This window comes from Dicentrarchus labrax, unplaced genomic scaffold, assembly GCF_905237075.1.
Source record: "Dicentrarchus labrax unplaced genomic scaffold, dlabrax2021, whole genome shotgun sequence".
Classification (NCBI taxonomy): Eukaryota; Metazoa; Chordata; class Actinopteri; family Moronidae; genus Dicentrarchus; species Dicentrarchus labrax.
In genome coordinates, this window is record NW_026136713.1 from 14,604,394 (window position 1) to 14,630,922 (window position 26,529).

General features: G+C 40.0%; 2 protein-coding genes across 5 annotated transcripts in view; one reads left to right on the forward strand and one right to left on the reverse strand.

The window, feature by feature from the left end:
• Positions 1 to 26,529, forward strand: part of ctnna1 (catenin (cadherin-associated protein), alpha 1) — a 77,451-nt gene that overhangs the window by 48,071 nt on the left and 2,851 nt on the right. For all 3 annotated transcript variants that reach the window (XM_051419180.1, XM_051419179.1, XM_051419181.1), the window contains exons 11-17: positions 901 to 1,057; positions 1,831 to 2,031; positions 3,914 to 4,065; positions 7,737 to 7,847; positions 10,130 to 10,311; positions 15,674 to 15,779; positions 26,371 to 26,505. In XM_051419180.1, coding sequence (XP_051275140.1) covers positions 901 to 1,057; positions 1,831 to 2,031; positions 3,914 to 4,065; positions 7,737 to 7,847; positions 10,130 to 10,311; positions 15,674 to 15,779; positions 26,371 to 26,505 — 1,044 coding nt within the window. The remainder of the gene's footprint in view (positions 1 to 900; positions 1,058 to 1,830; positions 2,032 to 3,913; positions 4,066 to 7,736; positions 7,848 to 10,129; positions 10,312 to 15,673; positions 15,780 to 26,370; positions 26,506 to 26,529) is intronic.
• The window catches only part of lrrtm2 (leucine rich repeat transmembrane neuronal 2), a 64,307-nt gene that overhangs the window by 16,089 nt on the left and 21,689 nt on the right, over positions 1 to 26,529 (reverse strand). The window contains exon 2 of one of the 2 annotated variants that reach the window (XM_051419202.1): positions 9,607 to 9,711. The exons of the other annotated variant lie outside the window; for it this stretch is intronic. The gene's annotated coding sequence lies outside the window, so the exon portion shown is untranslated. The remainder of the gene's footprint in view (positions 1 to 9,606; positions 9,712 to 26,529) is intronic. 2 annotated transcript variants of the gene reach the window in all.

Here is a 26,529-nt window from a genome sequence, read left to right on the forward strand (position 1 = left end):
TAAAGGCAATTTATATTCTTATAAAGGTAAACATACACAAAAAATGGGGTATCAGACAAGTCAAGGGTGTTCTAGCGTTCTGTTTACATGAACCAAAGCACTTTGTTAAACTGTGAGTCAAAGACAGTAGATAAAAACAAATAAATAAAAAGTACGGTTGAAAGACTGCAACTATTTTCTAAATTGTATTTTATAATTTGTACTAACAGTGTTTTTGTGTTATTGATTTACTCACCTTCTGTGCCCCGACCTCACCTCTCTGACCTGTGCTGTACTCTCTGAACACTATTGGGACTGTAATGCATAGTCCCCACCCCCATTTCCAAAACTTCCTTCCAGCCATGTACAAAAAACTGCAGTTCCACATTGAACAGTTTAGATACATGATTTTTAATATCAACGCTGCAAATGGTTTAACCCAACTCTGTGGTTGTAATTTCCGACATACTGTTATGAATATTGTTGACAAGTTGGATAAGGAATGAGGAATAACATCAATACCTCAGGTCTTTTTGTCCATGTGTCCACCACTGAGCCCATCTTTTCATACCCCTTACCATGCTAACTACTAGTCCCTCATTTGTACCTCTAAGCCTTGCCAGCTCTCTCCACTTTGCTGCCACTGCTCCTTTTAATCTCATCTAATGACTCCTATTCACCCTGAGCTTTGATATTCACAGATGTTTCTTCCCCCAAAACAAGCAGCTATTAGTTTTATTTCATTCAATCCTTCAAAACACCTCGTGTCTATAATCATTCCCAGGAATGAATAGGCGGCATGCTGCAGTCCCAACATTTGGGTGGGAGAGATGGGGGCTTCGCACAATCAACCTATGTTAATGTTGTGGCTGAGGGCTATGCTGTAATGGAGCTTTAATGGTGGTAATTGGGTGATTACAGGTGATTAATGCGGCGTTAGCCCTTGCTGCCAAGCCCAACAGTAAGGTGGCCCAGGACAATATGGATTTGTTCAAGGAGCAATGGGAGAAGCAGGTCCGCGTCCTCACTGATGCTGTTGATGACATAACATCCATTGATGACTTCCTTTGTGTGTCCGGTGAGTGGTACTCATTTGCATGTCATAGCCATGCATGGGCAAAAGAAATGTTTCATACTATTGAAATGATCATTGATGATTTGTGATGTTTTTTTTAAATGTGCAAACAGATTGTGTACTGCTGATTAGTAGACAGTGCTTTTGGTCAGTATTAAGATAGATTTGTTCAAGCAGGTAGGACTATTCTTAAAATGAGGTAAAATAGCCGTAAATGATCTGTGGTGTTTGTCTTTTCTGATGTGAGCCATACATATCAAGGCTGATTGGGCTCTACAGAAGAAAGTACTGAAGCATTAGCAGCACTACGTCTGAAATTGACATCCTGTCACGTGTGTTAAAGCACACAAATGGTTTGTCAGGCATACCCTTAAAGAGTTCTCGTTAAGCATTAGGCAGAGTGACTTCTCTCACCTCTAGCCAAGGACAGACTGTAATTTACACAGTGGACATTTGCATTTTACAGGCTCGCCATTAATAAGCAGTCTGAGAATTTGTCTTCAGCCCTCCCCATTCTATACTCAAGCTTCCCAGTGGCCCTCTTAATTTCAGGACTATGCAAACACACAATGAAGGCTGAGAATTTCCTGACCATTTGTATTTTCTCATTATTACTCATGATGTTCCAGTTTAGATTAAAGCATGCCTTGGATGAAAAAGATACTGTTTTCAGTTTATCTTCTGCACTAACCTCTTTGCATCCAGGCTGGCTGATGGCATGTATTCAGTAATACAAAGTATACACTACTAACTACATCATTGTTTTATGTCTCCAGAGAACCACATCCTGGAGGATGTGAATAAGTGTGTCATCGCTCTGCAGGAGAAAGATGTTGACGGTTTGGATCGCACTGCTGGGGCTATTCGAGGCCGTGCTGCCAGAGTTGTCCATGTGGTCACTTCTGAAATGGACAATTATGAACCTGGAGTCTACACAGAGAAGGTCTTGGAGGCCACCAAGCTCCTCACTAACACAGGTACCACAGAAACATAATTATGTAATAAGCCAAAGAGAAGTAATGTTTATTTCCCCAGTTATTTCTCAGAAGTCTGCTCTTAAAAAGCTTGTTTAATGTCTTAACTGCAGATGCTGTTTCAAAAAAATGCAATTTTCCGTTTACAGCCTTCCCCATACTTATTATGAATGCAGCATTGTAGGATACAACCACTTCCAACTCAACTGACACTACTAATCTGCACAGCAGGCACTCTAGAGTTGTCCGATATCCCTGAATATCTTAATCCAAGTTATATCATAGAAGTTGTTTTTGTCCATATGCTATGCTATGTCATTATCAGGCAGTAACTGCGAGCTGTGTTAGCTTGCACTACTAGCAAGCTAACAAGATGGCAGAATGATTTGTCGGTTGTCAGATTTGGAAACAGCTTGGGCCTCTCGCGGGTGGACCCATTAACAGTAAGAAAATGCAGGCTGTAGTTCAAGCTGAATTTCTGCTGTGGCTGAGAGAGGTGGTAAGCTCTGGAGACCTAAACTGATTTTCTCATGTCCTCTCCACAATGAAGTGATGGGTTTCATTTTAAAACTGAAAATCTTTCTCTTAATTAGGTGGCTGAATAGTTACAAAACATTGAATGCAGTGAAAAAAATCACAAGGTCTCTACATCAGCACATATTAAACTTTATGCATGATGCTGTTTGTATATTGTGATGGTTTGGTAGTAGGGTTGTGCCACTGAGAAAAAAGGTGTGACCGAAACCCTAGAGTTCATTAGCTGTACATTAGACACGAATGACAATGCATTTTTGCTGCTTTTTGTCTTTTTAATGTGAAAAGATTTGATAGACTAATCAGTAATAGGTTAGGAGACGAGATTGCAGTGAGTGTAACACACAATACTACCAGATTTTCAATTTTCTTTTTGAACATCATTTTTATACAGAAGCCTGCAGGTTATAAATGGTCTGTAAGCACAAAACCAAATCCCCCTTTTTTTTTCTCTCTCTTGCTCCTGCTGCTCTCTGCCTCCACATCTGCATCCTGCCTCTCCCATGAAGGCCTAGCTGAATCCTTAATACTGAATTTGAAATATTATTAATGCAGATGTGCTGGAGAGCCCTCGGGAGCTGTTTTTTATATCATCAGTGGGGCACAATACATGCCCGCAGGGACAGCTTTGTGAGACCTTCTAGTGGAAAACTGTTATGCCAAGTCTGGGATCTATTCTCTTCAGCATTTTGTTCCCTATTTGCCATTCAACCATAGAACACACTACAATGAGTAACTAGACCAACAGTGCAAAATTCCATCTGTCAAAGTTGAATGTACTTTTTAATTTGTCATTCAGAGGTGAACTTCACTGGCACAGTAAGATGTTGTTGTTTTTCCCCCAACAGAACAGAATTAGACCCATACTAGTATCTTTAAGGGGATCATTTATAATAATCTCAAATATAATTTCCTCAGTCAGCAGACTGTGTTAATGCTTTATGTCAAGTAGCTTTTGATAACCTGCAATCTCAGGAGGAATGTCTTTCACACATGCACTGCTACCCAATATGGATAGATGTGGAATAATAAGGAAGCTAGTAAGGCACACTGCTCTGGTAAAATCTCACCTTAGTGCTTTCACAGTGAACTCGGTGGCTCTGTGTTTGAGGTGATGGCTGGACAGTTTTACAACGTGTAGTTCTGTTTATGTACATTATTTAACAAATATTAATGTGGTAAAATAACACATACCAACTCAAGGTATGGGTTTGTTGTCTGTTCTTTTACGCTGTGCTAACGTGTGTGTACCTTCTTTCTCTTTGTGGTTTTTGGAGTGAATCTTCATCAATATCAATATTGTTTTTCTTGTTTTCTTTTTCCTTCCCACCCTTCATCTTGCCTTCTTCAGTCATGCCACGGTTCACAGAGCAAGTGGAGTCTGCAGTAGAGGCCTTAAGTGCAAACCCCTCACTACCTGTGGATGAGAATGAGTTCATTGACGCATCCCGTCTGGTATATGATGGCATTCGCGACATTCGCAAGGCTGTCCTGATGATCAGAGTAAGTCACGCTGTTTTTTTGTACCTCTGCAACATGAGATTTGACTTCCACCCTGCCATGAGCTTAAAACAAATATTTCTTATCTTAAATGATAGCACGTTCTTTTCCCTGTTCTGTATTAAATCTGGACAGTGTGAGTTACATTTTCTACCTTTTCCTCCCTAGAGCATGGGTAGAGTTGAAACAGGAGTAAATATATTCTTTATCACTTAAGATATATTCAATTGGATAGAAAGGTTTGCCGTTGGCCACATTAAGAAGCGGTAACTCCTGCACACACACACACACACACACACACACACACACACACACACACACACACAAACACAAACACAAACACAAACAAACATATATATACATATACATATATGGCCTGTGGCGTGGGCACCAGATGCTGTTTTTAATGGTACGTGAGAAGCTGTATGTGCGTGTGTGTAGTCCAATCATTAACTTGTCTCATGCAAGAGCAGACCTAATTGACCAGACTTGCAATCTAGTGTAACAGCAGCCTTGGTTGTCAGTGGGTTAATGGCCTTTGCTTGAGTAGAACTATAACTGAGACAGATGGTAGTTGGGCACCTAATTGACTGACAATGCGCCGACAACAAAACCCACTGCAGCTGTAAAGAGAAATAGATAGTTCTTAAGGCTTTATTGTATAACTAGTTTGACTACTTAACAATGCCATTTTATATCTTTATATATATATTATTTTTTATATATATATATGTTATTTTTATTTTACCTGCTTCTGTATTTACTACGTTAAATTACAATGTGCTGGTTGGTTGTATTATGCCATCTTCTATTATTTTCAACACTTTAATGTTTTGAGTTGGACTCATTAGTCTTGACAGCACAGTTTGTGTCGACAGTGGTGCTCCAAAGCTGTGCCTTGGCTCCCATGAATAATGCTGCTCAGACATAGACAAAAAACAAATGAGAGGGGGACTATTATGCAGTATTTGCATTATAATAAGCAATTGATTTAAGATGGAGTTTTTAATTAGCATTCTTTCGTTGGTCTGCGAGCCAGAGTACTACATTCAATTTCCATCTGCCCCAGCTCCACTCTTGTTATCCAGATTGATTAAGCTGTTAACATTGGGCCTGTGAGGCGGGCTGAGCACTACCTGGTGGGTGTATGTGTGTAGGTGTGCATGTGTGTAAAAAATAACAGAGGATTTATGAAAAACCGTTCTTACTTATAATTAATCCGTCAGATTTTTTTCTGCCATTCTTAACTGAACTCATTATCTTACAAGGAAAATTATGCAGTTCCCCATAGGTTTGCGAGGATTTTTTTGATCAGGTGTGTGAGGTAATAATCACAGGTTTGGTGGTAATAATTCAGCAGGAAATGGCTCAGCTGCATTTCTAACAGAATCTGTACAGCAGTCTCCTTTAACGTTCCAGTGTGTAACATTTAGGAGGATCTATTTGCAGAAATGAAATATAGTATTCATAGGTATGTTTTCATTAGTGTCTAATTCCCTGAAAATAAGAATTGTAGTGTTTTTATTACCCTAGAATAAGGTGTTATTTTCTACAGAGGGAGCAAGTCCTCTTCCACAGAGGTGGCAATGTTGAACCGTCATGTTTGTACAGTAGCCCAGAACGAACAAACCAAACGCAAGTTTACACAAGTTTCTCCTAAGGAAAAAACCTACTACCTTTAAACCTACTTTTAATTGCTGTTGTTTCTAATGAGATTAGACAAGTGTATCAAAAACATTAATTTCTATCTTTGCTTGGCTGAATTGCCCTTCAGTGGCACAGTTTACACCTGAAACTAGACATTTTCAGCTCTGAGTCAGATCAGCTGAGTTGAGCACTGTAAGACAACTTCTCTAGAGGGCATGTCTGTACACACAAGTGCGCTCTCCAGCCATCTTTCTATAAACCTTCACATGCACGCGCTGCACAGTGGCCTACTCTTAAATCAGAACAGACAAGTGTGTGGTTGGGGCTACTTAAGATAGACAAGTCTTTAACCTCTGTAAGTGGTGCACAGGCAGCCTACGTTGGCCGTCCCTTGGATATTTGACATGCGGACAGAACCCTCTCCCCACCTACACTGACATCAGTGAATATGCCTCCCAGACATCAAACTGTCTCGAAGTCAGGGAGCTGCTGACAGCGAGATACAGGGGGCAGCTGTCGTTACCTTATGATTTGTGCAGTGCACCACGGCCCAAGGTGATTTTGCTGGCTCTGTCCTTTAAAAAAAATAAAAAATCAGCCCTGCTCTCAGAGGCTATAAGCAGAATGTCACGAAAAGAATAACAATGGGGATTTTACTTGTGGACTGCGCTGTCTATATCTACAGCAGCAGACAAAAATACTAGATGAGACTAAGGCCTACTTTCTAGCATTGTCACGATACAGTAATTTCAGCTCTCTCCTTGTCTTCTATTGCACTTCTGTACCATCTGGTCACATGTGCTATATAGAGGTGATACAGATGGGACTTGAATATTTCAACTTTCAGACACACAGTGGAGATGCTGGACATTAAACAATTAAATATTGATTAACATATTTTGCCACAGCATGAACAATAGTAACAATAGTAATACATTTTCATTTATTATGACAACAGTACTACATTGACAAAACCTTTTTTTAAATTTCACTGCAGGCTATTGTCACATCCCTGCAGTAGTGTCCCATTGGGTGCTCATCATGAGCTATCATTTCTGAGCCTCCCACATTCACAGGTTATCTGTTGCACAGGCCACAGCAGGTGATATCTCTGCCCCACTGAACAGCATTGTCTGGGTTGAAAGAGATGCCTATGAGTCACTACAGCTTTGTATCTGAAACCATACCCCTATTCCCTTGAGAACAAGAGCATCCCTGCATTCCGTAAAGCAGTGTAAGGTTGTTCAGAGACCTTCAGCTATTTTTAGATGTGAGGGCTCCAAATCCATTACAGAAGGGAGGTATTGAGACAGCTGGATAAGCACAAGTAGCGGCACAGGCGTGATAATGCACCTTTATCTGTCCACATCATCTTCCCTGTGCCCGTATCGCCACCAAATACATTTTCATGTCACTCAGTATTGTATTTTGCCTTAAGCATGACCTGTTGAGATAGAAATTCTTTTGAATATTAATATTTTCTGATAGAATACTTGTGGCTTATTTTGCATTCAAAGCTAGGGAAGAGGTGAAGGATCAGAGATGGAGTAGCAACACTCAAGAAGAACACAACTCATGCCTCACCCGCCTTTCTACAGATAGCAGCGACAGATGGGACTGAAGCATTTTGCTCCCATTATGTTTCAAACCAGCTTGTACCTTCATTTTCCCTCTCAAAATGCACAGGCAGCACATTACACTTGATTTACAAATTCATTTAGAGTTTACAGTTTCTTGTACCAAGCTATGGGGAAGAAGACATTTATCTGATGCTGCCCTTGCTGGCAGCACCAAGACATTTCTCATAGATAGTAAGCAGGTTGGTTATTTAAAAGTGCTCAAAAGGCTGTAGTATGCCAATATTATTTTATGTCCTCCACTTACAACTAACTGCTTTTCTTACTCTTTTCTCCATTTTCTACCCTTTCTCTTGTTTTTTCTCCCTTACCCCATTCATTTGGCTGTTTTGATCTCTCCTCCCTTACCCCTTACTTGCCTCTTTTTCCCCTTTCTGTTGTCCCTTACAGACTCCAGAGGAGTTGGACGACTCTGACTTTGAGACCGAAGACTTTGATGTTCGCAGCAGGACCAGTGTGCAGACAGAGGATGACCAGCTTATTGCCGGCCAGAGTGCACGGGTAAGTTGTCAAGTAATGGCTTCTCGTAGTATTTAGACATTCCTGAGTCTGATCTCCTGCCTTTAAAATCTTTAGTTGTTGGATGGAATCAATGGGAGATGTGTGCAAAGGGAAAAAAACCCACTCACATATTGAGTGCACACATTTATATTAATATTTTCCGTGTAGGAGATTGTATTCACAGTGCCCCACAGAATAGAACAGAGGCGTGCTTGAAGACAGTTGAATATTGACTTTACAAGCTTGTGTTATATCAGTTAATGAGTTGAATATTGCCATCCAACTTGAGTTAATTCATGTGGCATGTTTAACAGTGCATTAGAAGGAAATGTTATCACTTGCCTGGTATGTACAATGAAACATATTTTAGAATACTACATAGTCAGAAGAGCTATTCGATATTTATTATTGCTGTAGTTATAGAAAATAGAAGTACGTGTTGTATTATTAATTTGTAACGATACAGATTTATTTATGGTCCTTTGTAACAGTATGCTTGTGTGAATGTTGTTTAAGCCACTGTTGTTCTTTCAAATATTCCACCCCCATACTTGCTGTTAATTGGTTACGCACAGTTGGCTTGGCGCCACCATAACAAATGTGATCCAAGTATTTGTAGAAAGTTTCGCCTCATACAATTATTGGTTACAACTGGTTCTCATTTGTTGTGCTAAGTAGTTATTACCAACAAATATTTTAAAAAAATGCATGTTGAGATCAAGTCTAAAGAAGATTTAGGTGTAGTGTTCTTCAGCTTTTATCCATGCCATCATTTTTTTTTTTTTTGTCCCGGTCTGAATTGGTGTTGGTGGTTGAGTTTTCAGGTTAGACTTCCCAAAATCCCAATAGGCTACCTAAAAAGACTCTTAGCAGATAATACACCTGCTATCACTCACAAGAGCATGGATTGCTGCTCTGTATTTCCTTCTCTCTGTAGTTGTTACGCTATACAATAGTCAACTTGATAAGCCAGTATTACAGTTGTTTCTGTGTTTTTATCTGCCCTCCTACTAAACAGCTTTTCTCTATTTTAAGCTCACGCTTAATTGTAACTTAAGAGGCTAACTGCATTAATGTTTTAAAGAATACAGGGTAATAAATTAATCAAAAACCCCCAATGGCAGAGTGATCCATCAGTACTTTTCCACGCTGTTTGTCTAATTCCCTAAAGATTATTTCACTGTTTTGTTGGAGCATCTCAGCTTTGCACTGCCCTAAACAGCTTTGTTCAAGCTTAGGTGACTCTAGAGAGAGAGTCCTATTTACCAGTAATGGAATGAACGCTCTTGCGATGATATTCGATTTCCTGCTCTTAAGTGTCTGCCCACTTCGGCCTGACAAGCTCATTCATTGAATGTCTGATTGCCCGTTTGGAAGCTGCCCTTTAACCGTCCAGCGTAAGAAGATGGATAGAAATGCTGCTAAACACATTTGCACATGATATTAAGTACCGCTAAACAAATGCCCTTATATTGATCTTCTTCGGTGGCTAGAGGCATAGAGTTCAGTAAATGTATATTTTTTCCACAAGATGGCACATAATATTACTTGGTGGCTGTGAACCCGGTCCCCATGTGAAATCTGTCCTTGAGCACCGGTCTTGATGACATTTATTTACAGAAAAGACATACCCAATCATTAAGCCATTTTCAGTCTTAAGACTTCAGGCCAACATTGCTATTATTCATTTTGTTGATGCAGCAATAAGAGTAAGAATAAGAGTTAAAAAAGTGTGTTAATGATGGTGGTGGCACTTTACCAACGCTGAGTCCTTGCTGCAGTGGCCATGGGTTTGACTCCAACCTGTGACCCTTTGCTGCAGGTTTTTCTCTCTCTTTCTCCCCCCTTTCCTGTCACTCTTCACCTATTGATTAAAAGGCAATAAAAGCAATAAAAAAGAGAGAGGTATAAAGTGAACCTTGATACAATATAATGCAGTTCAGTACAACACCACCACTAACTACAACCTCAGTAGTAAACATATAGTTGAATTAACACCTCTCTAAAGAAAGAATTTGTGCAGATGGTAATAAAGCGACCAGGTAGTACAGCCGTCACATCACAAGAATGTATAAAAGAAGTTAAACTTGGATCACAGTAGTGTAGTGCATCATAGTACCGCAGTGGTTCTGTGCTTTGATGTCAAGCAGCACCATGGTACTTCCTGGAAACCATAGAGGATGTTGTAAAACAAAATGCCCTAGAGACAGAAACGGCCTCAGTAACAGTATGTTGAGGTCTGATGTTCTAACCCTCTACGCTTTCCATAAATCCTCCTTCAGGCTATCATGGCCCAGTTGCCCCAGGAGCAGAAGGCAAAGATTGCAGAACAGGTGGCTAGCTTCCAGGAAGAGAAGAGCAAGCTGGATGCTGAGGTATCCAAGTGGGATGACAGCGGCAATGACATCATTGTGTTGGCTAAGCAGATGTGCATGATCATGATGGAGATGACAGACTTCACCAGGTGAGTTTGCACAACAGCTTGGCTCACACAGCCATTTTTGTCCCCTAGCAAATTATTGGCAATTTTGTAATTGTTTTTCTGACCTCAGACATCTGAATGAGTGGTTTGTAGTATGACTGGCCATTTTAAGTTTGTAGTCTGTGTATTTGTCTTTGATTCTTTGCCATCCTCACATTAATATTTCAATATTTGTACAATTCAAGCAAAATGTCTCAGAGACCGAATGCATGTTTAAGTTAAGCCAAATACAATTACCCAATAAGCCTACCTTTGTTTCCCAACATTTGCTCATATCTGCACAATACTATTCAGCTAGTTTAACACTAGTGTTCATGCATCAACGCTCTTCATTTTCCTTAAGCAGCACTGTAGGTAGGATTTTCTTCTTGATTATTTTTCATCCTCCCCTAATCTTAATATGCACAACCATAAGCACTGTGTCAAATCTTGCTCTCTCTGGTACACGAATAAAGCTGGGTGTGCACTGTAAATCTTAAATGGACAGTCTCACTCAGCAAAGCTGCTACAGGGTGGTCATATTCACCCCTGTCAGTGGTTTGTTGAGACAATAAAGATGGTAGAGAAATGGTTGTCGGGGGTGGGGGGCATCTTTGCAGTAAATATGGCTTCAAAATATGCCACTACTAAGAACTGTACGCATGTCTGAAAGTTTCTGTGGTTACAAGCAGGGTATTTTTACTGAAAACTTCCAAACTTGGATCATGCTTAATACATCAGTATGACGACAGAAAAGCTTGTTGTTGTTACTACATGGTACATCTAGCCATTGTAGCCAACTACTTAAGAGAGATGAAAAATGTATTTGAATTTAAACAGTGAAATCGCTGATCCAATGTAAATAAAGGATTGGAAACAGACAAAACAGAGGATTGCAACCTATTTGTCACTCCCCTCCACTCAAGCAAATGTGTTGGGCCCCTTCCCATTCAGAAAGATTTCCACCCAACCTGGAGCTGGTCGGACCAATCACAACTGTTAATCTAATACGGAGGCAGGTTAGATACAATGACTTTACAGAGGACTGTGACGATATTGATTGTTGAAGCATTTTCATAAATAACCAAGATGGCTGTCGAAGATATGTTATATATATATATATATATATATATATATATATATATATATATATATATCATATATATATATTTATATATATATTCATATATATATTTATATATATATTCATATATATATATATATATATATATCATATATATATATTTATATATATATTTTATATATATATATATATATATATATATATATATATATATATATATATATATATATATATATATATATATATAACACATATATATATATATATATATATATATATATGTGTTATATATATATATATATATATATATATATATATATATATATATGTTATATATATGAACTGTTTCGCATCAGTATTAAACAACCTGGATGGTATATTTTTTTATAAAAGAAGAACAAACAACTGAGCTTAAAGCATTTCTTGATAAGGAAGATGTGTTTGCAGTACTAGGATATAGTAAATTTTTGGACTAGACCATTTTGGTCTGCGCCATTGATAATAATAACCCTTGGAAATTGAAAATGAACTGAGAGTTGGATTGATAAAGTATAATGAAACTTGAACCATGGCACTTTATGCACTGTATGCTCGAATACTACAATACTTTTTCAAAGTCTGTTTTATTCACCATAGTTATGCATCCTACTACCCTGTGCCACGAGCTAAGCTGCAATTAAGTGTTTTTGTTTCCTTTGGCCTTTTCCAAGGGATACGACATTGATAAACATGACGTTAAGGGACTTTTAAGGAAATTTATTTAGGAAAAAATTACAGTAATGAAATTGTGTTTGGCAAAGAAACCTTTTTGTATTTAAATGTGAAGAGAAGCTACTGTAGCCTCACTGGCAGATAATTTGAGAATCCCTGCCATATTTTGTGTGTATGATAGTGTGCGTGCATGTGTGAAGATGACATTGAAATTTGTGGCTAGGTGTGGCAATATTTATTGACACTTTGTGATTATTGTTGGGCAAGATTTCTATCTCTGTGTGATCGTCTAGCTCACACGGTGCGAGTGCGTTTGTGTGTTGGTGTGTGTGTAGGATGTGAGGAGACATTCTGAGTGGCTGACTCTATTTGCGCCTGACTGTATTTGTATGACTGTGCCTTTTTAAATTTTCAAGTGAATTACTCAGAGGACATTTTGTGCCTAACTCTGAGTCACATCCGTAATGACTATGAAATGCTGCCTCTCTATCTTCATCTTCTGAATGGCTCAAAGATCCTGTCTCCTTGGCCGAAGAAGTACAATACTGGAAAGCTGTAGCAGAGTTCAAAATACTAATATAGCCAGTAATGTGACTGAGGTTACACAGAACCCTGCAATTTTCTATTTGCTTCTTATTTTTTAAAATAATTGCTGCCTCTTTGCATTTCTTCCATCTGTAAGTGCTATATGCACATGTCAATTCAGATGTTCCTGCTTCCATCTTGGAGTGCAATCTTAGGGGTTATGGATTGCAATGACATCTTTATGTCAGGCTCCTTCTCTCAGTTTCACAATATAAAGTTTACCTAATGAATTTAAATGGAAAAAGAAAATGTCCAATTCAGGCCTACCATGACTGACTGAGTATTACTCTTTAAATGTATTCATTTAGTTTAATTCTAAATGTTTATAATTAGTTTTGTTGGACTTCTCTAATCAAAAACAACAAAGCTAGATAGGCAAAATGGCAAACAAACACACAAACACATATGAGCTCAATAGTGAATTAGTACAGCATCGTTTCACCACACTTTGAGTACTAAGATGTCCAGATCAAACTGTCAAGCACTGAATGCTAGATGTGAATGTTTGATCAGATTTTAGCTGTTTATACCAAAGTATCAAAAACAAAATGTATATGCCTGACGAGGCATTTTTCGTCAGAATTTTAAACAATAAAAAATCCCACGCCTCTTATCCTCTGCATATTTAATTTAGGAGTTAACGACCACCTTAAATCGTCTTGAATAACAAGATGTTTGTCATTTGGAATACCGTCCCATAGTTGAATCTTACCAATGGCTAAGGTTTTCCAAGTGAAATGTGTTTAATATTTAAATATTTACCATGGCTAACTGTTTGATGTCCTGAGCTCATATGCTGCATTTACATGGTTCTTCTAAATGAATGTGCACGGTCTAGCATCTGGATTTGCAGCTTGGAAAGATGGCAATTAATAACAATTACTATTTGTTCTGTAAATGTTTAAATCATTAATTAAAAATAAAATATACAATTCATACATCGTACATTTCTAGCTCAGGTGCCTGAACCAGTAAAAACAGTATTGTCATTGGCATTAAAAATACAAAATATAAAAGAAAGCTGTGGGAATGGCTTGTGTGCCTGTGTTGTTCATAGTGCAGAGTGTTAATTAAAAAAACAAAAACTGCATCTTGGTGTTGTGTAACTTTTCTCATTTGGCACTCGGGCTTTGTGATGCTGTGTATGCCAGTGTGTGAACACACATGGATGTTTGTCAGGCTGGATATATCTCTTCACATTATATCTTGACTCTTGTATGCGGCAGTAGCACATGGAAGGTCAGTAGCTGGCTAATTCAGCCCGCGCCCAAATTATTGCCCCCTCGACCTTGAGCTGGCACAAAGCCCTGCCAAGGTTAATGCTGTATGAGGTAATTGTTCAGGACCTCTCTCCTGACAAATCTGCAGAGAGTGAGAGATTCTTGTTGACTCCTGAATCGCTTTTGGCTGTATGGCAGCTCTCATGAATAAGGCATGTGTAGCTTGCAAACATGCAACATATTTGGGAGCCACCTATCTTGGAGCATTCTGTGCTGTGGAGTGCTCAGGCCAATGTAGCTTACATCTGGAGGCCTGCAGCTGTCACCAGACCTGAATTCTCCATGTATAAATCCATTACAAGGATGGCCTCTTGTCAGGACTTCTCTTGTGTATCTCCATGGCTTCTGTTTCTTTTTCCCTATGATTATTTGGCCAACTAGGCTTAGCAGCTAGTCCTTTTTTTCTTAGGACTACAGCAAGAGATATTTATAAGAAGAAAATTAGGTTATGGAGAATTTAGTGGTTGCTGTATTTATGCATTGGGGTGAAAAACTACAACAGTATACTAGCAACACTTTATTAAACAGTCCATGCAGGCTTTTTTTCCCCCCAGAACCCATCACAATGCCTCCAGCGTTGTCTCCAGGGGTTGACTTGTCCCCGGAGAGCTGCCAGTCTGTGCTCTGACGCGTGGCCTCTTCCACTAGGACCCTGACTTGCTTTACAGCAGAGCAGCAGAGGGAGAGCAAAAGAGGGGAAGGGTTGGAGACGGGAGCAGAGGGAAGAGGAAGCGAGAGAACAGAACACAAAATTCCATCTGTTCTGGGTTGGATGGCTCATTTTTTAGCCTGGAGAGAGCAGCTTTGAATCCAATTTGTGCCTCTTGCCAACTGTGTCCCAGAGTCCCTTGTGGGGGCAGAAGTAACGGCAAATTGCTGACACGCTTACAGTGGGTCAGGTCATGGCTGGATTGACCTGTGTTGGGACCGGCTTTGTTTGGCTTAAGAAGGGTCAAGAATAGATGTTTAACATTAGGACAATGACCAAATTGAATTGTACTTTCATCTCTGTACTTTCAGTTATGTGTGTGTCTGTGTAGTATTTTTGAGGGCAGCCAATATTTCTCCTCCAATAGACATAAAACCAGTCTGATGTGTTTCTTAGCCTTCTAATAAAGCTTTCATAGGTGCTTAAATAAAAGGGGCCAAATACAGTAGATTAAACTGAGAAGTTCTGTTGTGTTGGAAAGCATATGGCACTGGTGCGGTCATAGTAATATAATCTTGAATAAGGGTTTCCTTATGATTCCAGAGTATGATAGTGCTGCCAGTTTCTTAAACGCCTATGACCAATATATTTTGTGTAAACTACAGGGGAAGATGAGTTTAACACCATATTTTGTTGAGTGATAGTGCTAGCAAAAGTGATAGTGCTACAAAAGAGTGTGATAGTACATCGTCATGGTCCCATTCTTTAAGCACAGCTCTCAAAATGAAGGCTACCCGTCTGCATTTAATGGATTATAAAACGTTTTCAGTTCTGAATGAACAATGGGATGCCAGAGTGCGTTAGTGTTTTTTCTGTGACGTTTTCCTGAACAATTCCCATAAGTTACGCTTCTCTATCCATACTTGCCTCTGACCGATAAAACCAAAAACACAAACACAACCCTGCTCCATGACTGAGATGCTGCTCCTGCATATTGAATGAGGCTGCAGTGGATCAGAAACAGTCACTGATCTTTCAACTTTTTTTTCTCCACAGGGGCAAAGGGCCACTGAAGAATACGTCTGATGTCATCAGCGCTGCCAAGAAAATTGCAGAGGCGGGATCAAGAATGGACAAGCTGGGCCGCACCATAGCTGACAATGTAAGTCGTTAATGAAATCCATCCCAAAGGGTTTGATGTAGACTACACCTTTGTGCTTGCAACCTCAATATATAATTAGAATTGTATCATTGTGCCACATCGACACTGTCGGGGCCCAATAAATTAGCAACAAGCGCAGCAGACTCTAAGGACAAATAAAGGAAAATTACTTGCTTGTGTAGAAAAATTGTAGCACAAACTTTGTGACAGTGCTAATTTATGTTGCAGGCAGCAGGACTACATGAAAGATGATATTAAAATGAGAAGCTACAAATTAAGTCATTTCCTTCACGTCCTTGTTGTGAATTGGCAATGTAAAACATCAGAATGTGCTCAGGGCATCTGAACTTTGTTTAATTGGTCTGTATAGAAGACAAGGGCACATATGTAAATGGTATGTGGACCTGTACTTGTATAGCGCCTTTCAAAGCGCTTTTACACTACGTGCCACATCACCCTTTCACACACATTCACTCAGTGATGGCAAAGTCCATCGAACAGAAACTAACATTCATACACATTCACACAATTTGGGGTTCAGTATCTTGCTCAAGGATACTTCGACATGTGGCACCAGGAGCTGGGGATCGAACCCACACCCTTCCGATTAAGGAACAACCGCTCTGCCTCTGAGCCACAGCCGCCTGTCACTAAACCTAAGGAATAGTACTTCTAGCAAGCATCAGTAATGTATCGATAAGGGTTCCATTTCATCATTGTGACCCTAACTACTTTACTTCAGAGTTAAATTTACTATCTACTAAGTCATGAATGTTCAGACATGGTACAAGTTGACACCATGGTGTTAGAATGGAGTAAAGTTTCTCATTACCCAAATGCACAACTCGTTCTCAGCTCCTGTGTTGCTGAAGGGACTGACATTGCTGTGTGCTGTGGTGCTCACACTGAGCTTGGAAAAACAAAGCTTTCATAGTTATTGCATCTTGACACCCCTTCCTTTTGTTTTTAAATGTTGTCATTAACTTTGCTTCATGCAAACCAGATTTTAAAGACAGAGAATAAGAGCAAAATTTTTCTTTTGGAATATTCTGTGTCGAACCATGCCTGCTAAAAAAAACAACTTTTAGTACATGAAATTTCTTTTTGCAGAAATGCTTTTTATTTCATTATGTAATTTTTTCTCATTTGCACATTATGGAGAAAATCAAAGTAAAAAGCTCACACGGCACAGCCCTGCAGATGTTAACAACCGCTATGATTTGTGTTATTCATGAGACACCCTTACCAGTCTTTACCAATTTCTTTCAGGATCGAACACTCCCTCCCTGTCTCTCATTTTCCCATCTCCCGCTCCCCAATTCCCGATTCCATCATCTCTCCACGACTATCCCTTACCCCTGAGAATATGGTCCTTGACATAGGGAAACACACATTCAATTATCCATGGCCTCATATTTCACTTAAATACTTGCACTGTACCACACCTCAGGGAGACACTGTACATGATTTATCTTCCAACTTATTCATGGGCCATCTCTTAGGCAGAGACTTATTGCCTCTGTGACTGCAATATGTATACATTTTGTTGTTAAATCATGGAAGAGTTTAGTTGTGATGTGTGCAACCAGTCATGGTTGTCAGATTGAGGTCTTTTCCCGTAAAGCCATTTCTTGCTTTTGTGGTTTAGATCCACCAGCTGTGGGTTTCTTCCATTCTCTCCAAGAACACACGCTTGTGAAGGCACACAATGGCTTTAGATGTTTGCTATGAGATTTCCATTTTGATAACATTGGAGGTGTTTGGCAGTCTCTCCCTTACTCTGCTTTTGTTGACAACACTACTGATATGTTGGCAAAATGTTGTAACAGCAGAGAAGCCTCTTTGTTAAGTAATGAGATCATTCAAATTTAATGTTTCAGGGCTGACTACAACACATGGATTTTATTGCTATGCATCCGCCATTAACAAATCTGTTTGAATCTATTTTGCAAGTAAATATTTGTCTCTAAACACACCTAGTTAAGGCAGTGGTAAATAGTTGATTACATAGTTTAGTCATAGCTTTTTTCTACCAGTTGTTATGTAATGAGGAGAGATGTGGTGGGGCTACTGGGGCACTTATGAAATATATTATATGTACTGAAATTAGTAAAAAATAACATTTGCTCACATTCAGAGGGGATTTAAGAAGTATATCAAGTACCTTTGTCCTAGTGGTGCTCAATCAGGGGTTTCAATTATGCCAACACATGCTGGAAACATCTGCATTTAGCTTTCAGCATAGATCTCTCCCTCATAGTTTGACTTAATGAGCTGCTGGCGTCCAAGAGCCCTTCACATCTGATATTTTATTTAAGGTGCCCTTAGATCCTTAATATTACAGGCCCACATATATCACAAAGTACAAGACTGATCTATTCTGACCCAATTGCATCGGAATTATCTGAATAGGGAATAAGCCGTTCTGGAAAGTGACTTTTATGCCTCACTGCCGCTTTTGAAGATGCTTATTCACTTTAATGAAAACAGTGTTATCCCCCAAAGAAAACAGATGGGCAACTGTGCAGGTGTGTGTGTGGGTGGGTGTGTGAGTGTGTGTGTCTGTGTTTGTGTGTGCCGACATACAAGCACGTCTGTTGACTGGCCTGCCTCTCTGCAAGCACATGTGTATGGATGTGTTAGATTACTCCCATCCTCAATTATTTGTAAGTACTCTTTATCTTTTCTTCTGTGTATGTTTGTGTATGTACACTATTAGGGGATTTTGGGGTTTGAAGCACTCAAAGTATGAATAAATGAAGAGCTTTGTCGGTTGGAACAGAAGTCTTTGCCAAGAGTGAGGACCCCTCCAGCCTCTGAACCCATCCAGCTGTCCCTCTTAGCCTTTCTCTCTCAGCAGAGACCATAACACTAGCAGACCAGGCGACACTCACCCGTAACACATCAGCCAGGGCTCCCAGGGATGGACATGGGGTAGAGGGGAAAAGAATGATGGAGAGATGGGAGAGGTAGAAAGAAGGGGGGAGTGCATTTGTGTGGAGAGAGGAACATCCCTCCTGAGAGATGAATCCATTAAGAGTGCTTCGCCTTTTAATTAGCAGTATAATTGCCAGGTGGCAGGTTTTTTAAATTTATTTATTTACAGGCAGTTTATATTTAGGGACGTATCTCTAACAAAGCAGGAGATGCCACAGGCCTGTTTAAAGCAAAAGCAAGGCACGTTGGGATGGTCTACATATTCCAGAAGCAATAGTTAAGTGAATCACCACGAGATGCACACATACTGACAGAGTTGGAGGAGCAAAGGCAATGCCGGGACTGCTCATTAACCTAGGCATATTAATCACTTGTGCTCTGTGCCTCTGGCCTGGAGGCCCTATGTGGGTTTACTCCTCATATAAAACACATCGGCAGATGGTCCCAGACTGATAGCACAGCATCTTACCTCACATTTTCCTTTGCAAGACTGTGTCATGGCATGTTTTGATACATGCATATTGTGTTCAACAGAGATGTGCAGGTGGACATGGTCTAGTTTGGGGTTTCTGAAAAACAGTTAAATATGTGTAATAGAACCATATTAAAGTTTAAAGAAATGAGTGTAGTGCAGAGATGAGCTGCAGGATTTAGGTCAGTGCTGTACAAAGGTCTGCACTGCAGTTTATTAAGAATTTATGACCCTCCTCTGCAGGGCACCTTATGAGAATTCCATCTGAGCTGGCTGGTAAACAAATAATGCTATGTAATTGAGATTTATAATGCAAATGTGTTAGCCACTATGTAGCCCATAAATTTGTGGGGCTTGCCTGCTCACCACATAAACACTTGCATGTACACATACAAACACATGCACATAAAATAAGGCTTGCATATTTAGAGAATGGGCATGTGCTAGCTGTGTGTGTATGTGTTGCGTAAGCTTTATTCTCATGATGTATACTGACATACATAGTGTACTTTTCCAATTTGCATTCAATCAGTGGAGATTTATGGTGATCCATGGGCTCTGTTGCTGGTCACAGTCTAATCCCGGCTCTGGCCCTAGACGCTTTACAGCAGACAGGGTTGTAAATTACCTACTGCAGTGGTGGAGAAGCAAAATCACCCAGAGAGCCCACAAATTCTCAGCTCAGCAGTTCAAGGGTCAGCCCTCAGCCAACTGCAGTTCAGCCCAACCAAGTGAAGCCCACCTTATTTGCTGGTTGAGAAAATATATCAACTCCGAATTGATTGTTTTGAAAGCCAGGCATTTACCCACGATAATTCAATATTAATGTTTTTTTTGTTAATCCTGAAGGCCCAGGAATAAGAGGTTGGCCTTGAAAGAGCCACCTTTGGTAACCAAAGAGCTCTAAGAAGCAGAGAACCTGCTTGGAATGGCAAAATATTTATTGAGATGGTTATGTAAAGTTGTTAATTCCTCACCTGTGGACATACGCTTGATACCTCAGGATGGATAATGGTTTGGGCTAGTTAAACAGTGTATAGCTATTTAATATATTTTCTGAAAGCTTTAAGTCCTTAGGTATAGTCTTTGAGGCAGTCAGGTATTAAGTGACCCAAAAAGGAGTAAAGGGTTTGAATGTCAAAGTTAAAAGTATAAATGTTTTAACATGCGTGTTTGTACTTACCTATTTTGTAGCAGCGGTGTTAAGTTATCAGCTTTGCTTACAAGTACTACAGTGAAATGCCTGACTGACAGGTGCAGCCTGAACATTAAACATTGATGAGGGCCATTTAATTGGTCCCTGTGGTTACCTCTAAAGACGGTCTTTTTGGCTTGCCTCCAGCTTGATTTTCTCCTGTCATACCCAGACTCCCTGTCTGCTTCAATGTCACATTAACATTCCCAAGTGCCAGTGTGATTGAATCGGCCCCACGCAAATATGGAGCATCTTTTTAGCAGATGCAATGAGGAGAGGAGATCTGGCTATCATCATTCTGTTTGATATTGATCTTGATTGATATTGGTAGACCATGGCAGATTTATATTTAGCCATCAACAGTAACAGAATCAGCACCAGGCGGAAGAAATCTAATGTACAGCACATTAACTGTAAGGCCCATTAACTAGGCTGTGTACAGAAAACACCAGCATACTCAACTTCATCAGTGGTTGTAGCCTCCTCATTTGTCTTCACTTATACTTTTTTTGTATATTTTCAACTTTGTATTCACCACCACCATTTTCAAGTTTTAAATTATATTTAATATGTTAAACAATTTTTATATTGCAGTGTAGTCCTCTTGAACTGTCTACAGAATGCAGCTCGAATCGATCATATCCCTCCGTAGCCCTATCTTCGACTTCACTTTCTGTCTAAAGTAACAGAACGGTCTTTCCAGTGCTTTGTCTCCTGTATCTCCTTAAACTATGCCATGGATCTCAGTTGCACGGTTTCCCCAATGGCAGTCAGCACACTGACGTATATCTCTGTATCCCTGCAAGCCCGGTGGCAGTTTTGAGGTGTAATGGCAGATTGAGGTTCCCGGAGGCTTCTTGTCCTGAAGGTCTTTCCTCAGGTTAGGCACCGTTAATTATCCACAACCCTGTACCACACACGTATGTCTGATTTATTTTTATTTTTCCTCCCCCGATAGATGTTTTATATGTCCGAGCAGTAAAGCCGCATGGTGAAATGCGCTGGCTTGGTCTACGGTTTTGGATTTGTTTTCTTCCCTTTTGAGCTATGAAAATCCAACCCCAGCACTACACAGTGAAGCTCGCCTGAATCAAGGTTTTTGTTTTTGTTTGAGCTTGTCTTTTAACTCTGGCAGGTCAGTTGGGCTGTCAGTACTTCAGATATGGGATGATTTATAGGGTTGAGGCATAGTTATCCGTATACATTTGGAAATAAAAACGTATTCTTTTTAGCTGTTTAGCTGTAGCTCTGGCTGTCCGATAACCAGATCAAAGTCTAGAGTAGCGTGCCTCAACAGTGGCGGTAGAAGCAATATTTTGGAAAGGGGTGCGTTGAGGAACTCTTGCGGAACATTTTGTTTAAGGCGAGTTTACACCGAACAAGACAAGTTTAAACTTTCAACTAGCTAAATTTATTCTGCCATGAGGACCTCTTGAACCTGGATGTTCCCCTCTGGGTGGATCAGCCCTTTCAGACGGACATGGCCGAATACAAGACCTCTGGCTGGGGCAGTATGTGGGTCCAATATGCCCAGCATTACCAGCTCTCAGGGAAAAGACCAGGCTTCTTACTTTCCAACAACATATTTACAGCAGTTGAGCAGTATTCAAGCCTTCTTCAGTCCTTCACATGCAGCTCTTGTCTTTCATTGGAACAATAATAAAATTTCTTATCTTATTGTTTGACATTTCTGATTGGCTGCTGTTTAATTAAAATTTGAATTTCAGATTTCAAACCGTTTCTGACTTGCTGCTGTTTGTGATACCTAATTAAAGTTTGAATGTCGAATAACTAACCTATGCATTTGTAAACACTCAAATATAATTTATATAATTTAGTCTAGAGGATGAAGCAATAAGTAAAGTCCCCCCAATGAAGAGTCTAAGCAACACTCAAAATCACCTTACTTGGATCTGAGACAGTGGGAGCATCAATTTTCACATGACTGAAAAACAAAAGGTATCAGAAAACACCGCTCTGTAGCTTTCCTCAACAGGTTACCGCCAGCAACACATTAGAATGCTGCAGTGTCAGTAAATATTGGAAATTGGCATTTCCTCTGGGTGATACGTCCTGAAAGGTCATTGCTGGGCGGCAGCAGCACAGTGGCTCTGCCTCTGTCTCTACTCCATATAATGGAATTCAGTGGAACTGCATGGCATTTCCAATGATGAGACCTGACCTTCCTGATCATCATTTATATCATGGACATTACCCAACACGTAGCACAGTGAAATCCTTTTGTTCAACATCCTGCTCTGTCATTCTTATAGTCTCATTTCCTTTTCTTATTTTGTGCGAGTTGTGTTGTCAAGGGGAAAAAAAAGACAGCTATGATGAACCTTGTATAGAGTAACAGCTTAAATGCTAAGGAATGCAAAATAAAGGAAGAGCTACCCACACACTTATGAAGTTAGTCCCTCATGAATATGGAATATACTAAAAGTATTGTAAGCTTTGTTACTAAAGCACTTCAATTAGCAAATTAGAATAACGATCCGCTACCCCTTGACCCAATTTTGATGTTTCACCTTTTTTTTCTGAGACAGCACTTAAAGGCAGCAGTGAGAAGACAAGAACAACTCCACAAAAATTGTTGACATTTCTACATGTACTGCTGGCTCCCTTTGAAAGATTGTGACTCACCTTTTTCTATTAGTTTGCCTTGAAAAGATATCCAGACTTGTGTGATGAAATCTCTAGTGGCCCTCCTTCTGCTTTGCCATCTTTCAATAGTAGCTGACCAAGCAAGGTTAACTGTCCCAGTCCATAACTGGCCACACAGCATGTGGAAAAACCAAGAGGCTATGTCATCAGGAACATTTTACAGAAGCACTCAGACAAGAAGAAAAAAATTACAATGATTGGCTCTAATGGTTGAAGTCACAATTAGAGGAGAGAATTACTCAGTGGGAACAAGAGTGATGATCCCTTTCTTTTTCACACTAGAGCAAATTTTGTTTTGTGAGATGGAAGTGAATTGTTTAAACAGTGAGGCTAGATGTGATTTTCAACATGACTGCTGGGTTATGTTTGCACAACCTGCAGATACATTAACATATAAGTTGAACAAATACACCTACTATATATGCCCCATTTCCTGTTTGTTATTTGCACCATTAATAATTCATACCATTAAGTTTAAAAGCTGAGACCTAAGGTTTCCTGGTGAAATGTGAATTACCTACTGATACATCTGCTTCCTGGAAGCATTAATATAGGACAGTGAAGGTAGTCTGTGTGGTACTTTAGTTTCTGAAACGTTGATCAGCTTGTGAACACTGCTTGAGTTAATCGCACACAGTGCTTCTATTTGCATTACCAAAACAATCCAAGGTGTTCTTGTCTCTTCTCTGTGCAACTTATGTATTCACATGTCACAGTCAGAGCAGCCTTGCAGAGTTTCCTGAGTGCTGAGTGAAGCCAGCAGCTGAGCTGAGTATGAGCACAAGTGATGCTTTCACAGTGCCCTGCTCTCAGCCGTCTGAATACTTCCCCAAGCCCTCATTAGCATGGCTGCTGCATTCAGCCTCATCCCAGGTCTTTGCTCTAACACACATACACACACGATCTCTCTCTCTCTCTCTCTCTCTCTCTCTCTCTCTCTCTCTCTCTCTCTCTCTCTCTCTCTCTCTCTCTCTCTCTCTCTCTCTCTCTCTCTCTCTCTCTCTCTCTCTCTCTCTCTCAATCTCTTACTTACACCCCCACCCCCAACTACAGTTGAATCCTCCTGTCTGCATCCCGATTCCCCAGTTGGATTTCTCCCCCTTATTTACTCCTCCATACTGTTCCCCCTCTGGCTCACTCTTCATCCTAGTCTTTTCGCCAACTACTTATTTTTCTCTGGTTCTTGTCTCTTTTTTTAACCTTCCTCCCTCTTGTATATTCTCCAATCTCTCAGCCATGTATTAAGTCCTCTCCTGTATGATGATCATCCCCTCCAGCCCTCTTTCCCCTCATCTCATCTTGCATACCTTTCTTTAATAGAATGTCAACTCTTACATTTCCCTCCTCTCTACTTAGCCCATCCTTCTATTAATCAAGAGTGGATGGTAGTGATAGAGAAGACTTTTATTCATATTGTCTCAGGACATCTATGGAGCTCTCAATAAGGAAAGACATCATGGTAATGGATTTAGTAGTTTTTGTGACCTTTTTATGTATGTCCATTGGCTGGGTTTCATTAAGTATGATAAAAGAATGTGTTGAATAGACTTTTATTAGTTAGTTTTTTTATTTTACTTAGTTATTTTGTTTTTGTGTCCCCATCTCTCTGATGTATGCTGTGTATGAATGAGGCAGTTGTGATGGATGCATGCATCTACATGTCTGGGAGTGAGGGTGCTATATTCAGTGGAGCTCTCTACACTCACACCAGGGATACTGACGCGCTCAGCAGGATTAGACACATAAGTCCTAGTCTGTTTGAAGTGTCCAAAAACGGGGATTTCCTCACCTTCTGTGGATAACTTCACTTAAATAGTGATAATTGCCATTATTAAGCGAAGCCCACTCTGTGTCATTTGCTCATTTATTGCTGGGCAAAACACTTCCTCATTTTGTCTAGACACATGCAACACTTCTTCTTTAGTAGTGACCTGCAGCTCCTTCCTGCAGAGATACCATCAATTAAAAGATTGGCTGCTTTTACCTCCCATTCACCTTTTCCCTGCACTCAGAATCAACAGCTGCCAAAGGACTCCTCCTTCAGACCTGCAAATACAGCTGTTTTTGCCAGTTTTTTTCTTGTGGCTAGCTCGCTCACATGGTCACCCCGGGGCTGTTCACTGGTATAGTTAGTTTAGTAGGTGATGTGAAAAGCTGTCAGCCTTAGATTATCTTTAACCACTCACCATGTCATGATCATTGCTGACATACCGCTTGTGTGTCAGGTCTGCTGACATCTACTATCTGATTTAAAGCATCAGAGCCCCATCAGGATGTTTACATCTCTCACTAGATGAGCAGCTAAGAAGATTCTGTGGCCTAATTACTATGCTGGCAGGGTGCTTGTTTAACTGGAACTGGAAATGGTGTTCCAAGGTAAAACCTGAGTCTAATTATGATGAGATGAAATAATTCAAAAAGATTGCCAATGCTAAATGAGATGCATTTGTGGGGCTTTTCAGATATTGCAACTTTCATGTGGGGTTTATGGTAATTTATTGGATTTCGTATAGTTCATGATTTCTTTATGGCCCCGATGTATTTTGTTACGTGTTCCTAGCTGACTTTTGACAATATTGTTAATGCTTAGTTGGAAACAAGAACAAGAGGCTTTTCCAAGTTTGTATTGAACATATGTCTCAAATTTTAAACATCCTCTCATCCATTGCATGTTTCCTCTGAGAATGAATAGAATTTCTGTCTGTTTGAGTTCTTTTCCAACCCCGAGCAGTTAATTCACACCTAAAGTTATTGTTCAGGTTATTGGGATGAAGAGTTCTCAAACTTTTTTTTCTTGCAAGGACCCAGATAACATACAGCTAGAATGATGACTTAGTTTAATTTTGAAAACATTTCTACATGCTGGGCGGCTGTTCACTTGAGATCAAGTATTTTTGTTTCCAATAAGACTTCACTCAAGATCACCACCGCCTAAAAGTAATTGACTGACAGCAGTGTCTGCCTCTTAATAGAATTTGCATTCTGTGTGACTTGATCACACTTAACCCTGTGAAGATGAGTTATCAATCTACCAGGTTGTAGGCGTGCATTTGTCATTTTGGCTCTGAGCACGTCCCTAATGTGGGTGTCTACCTTACCTGTCACACTGCTACTAACTCATCTTGATAAAGTGTGAAATCATTGCGTCTGTAGAATCACATGAATATTCAGATTGAGAAGTACCAGTAAATAACATAAGTGACATAAATTGATTCATTGCTCAACTTGCAAGCAGGTAATGTTATAACCACAAACCAGTTTTGCTTATATGCTAACTGATGTGAGCATTAGTTGACACATGTTGTCCTTCTCTCTCGCAGTGCCCCGACTCTACCTGTAAGCAGGATCTGCTCGCCTACCTGCAGCGTATTGCCTTGTACTGCCACCAGCTCAACATCTGCAGCAAAGTCAAGGCTGAGGTGCAGAACCTGGGAGGAGAGCTGGTTGTCTCCGGGGTAAGTTCAACATCATTTTAACCT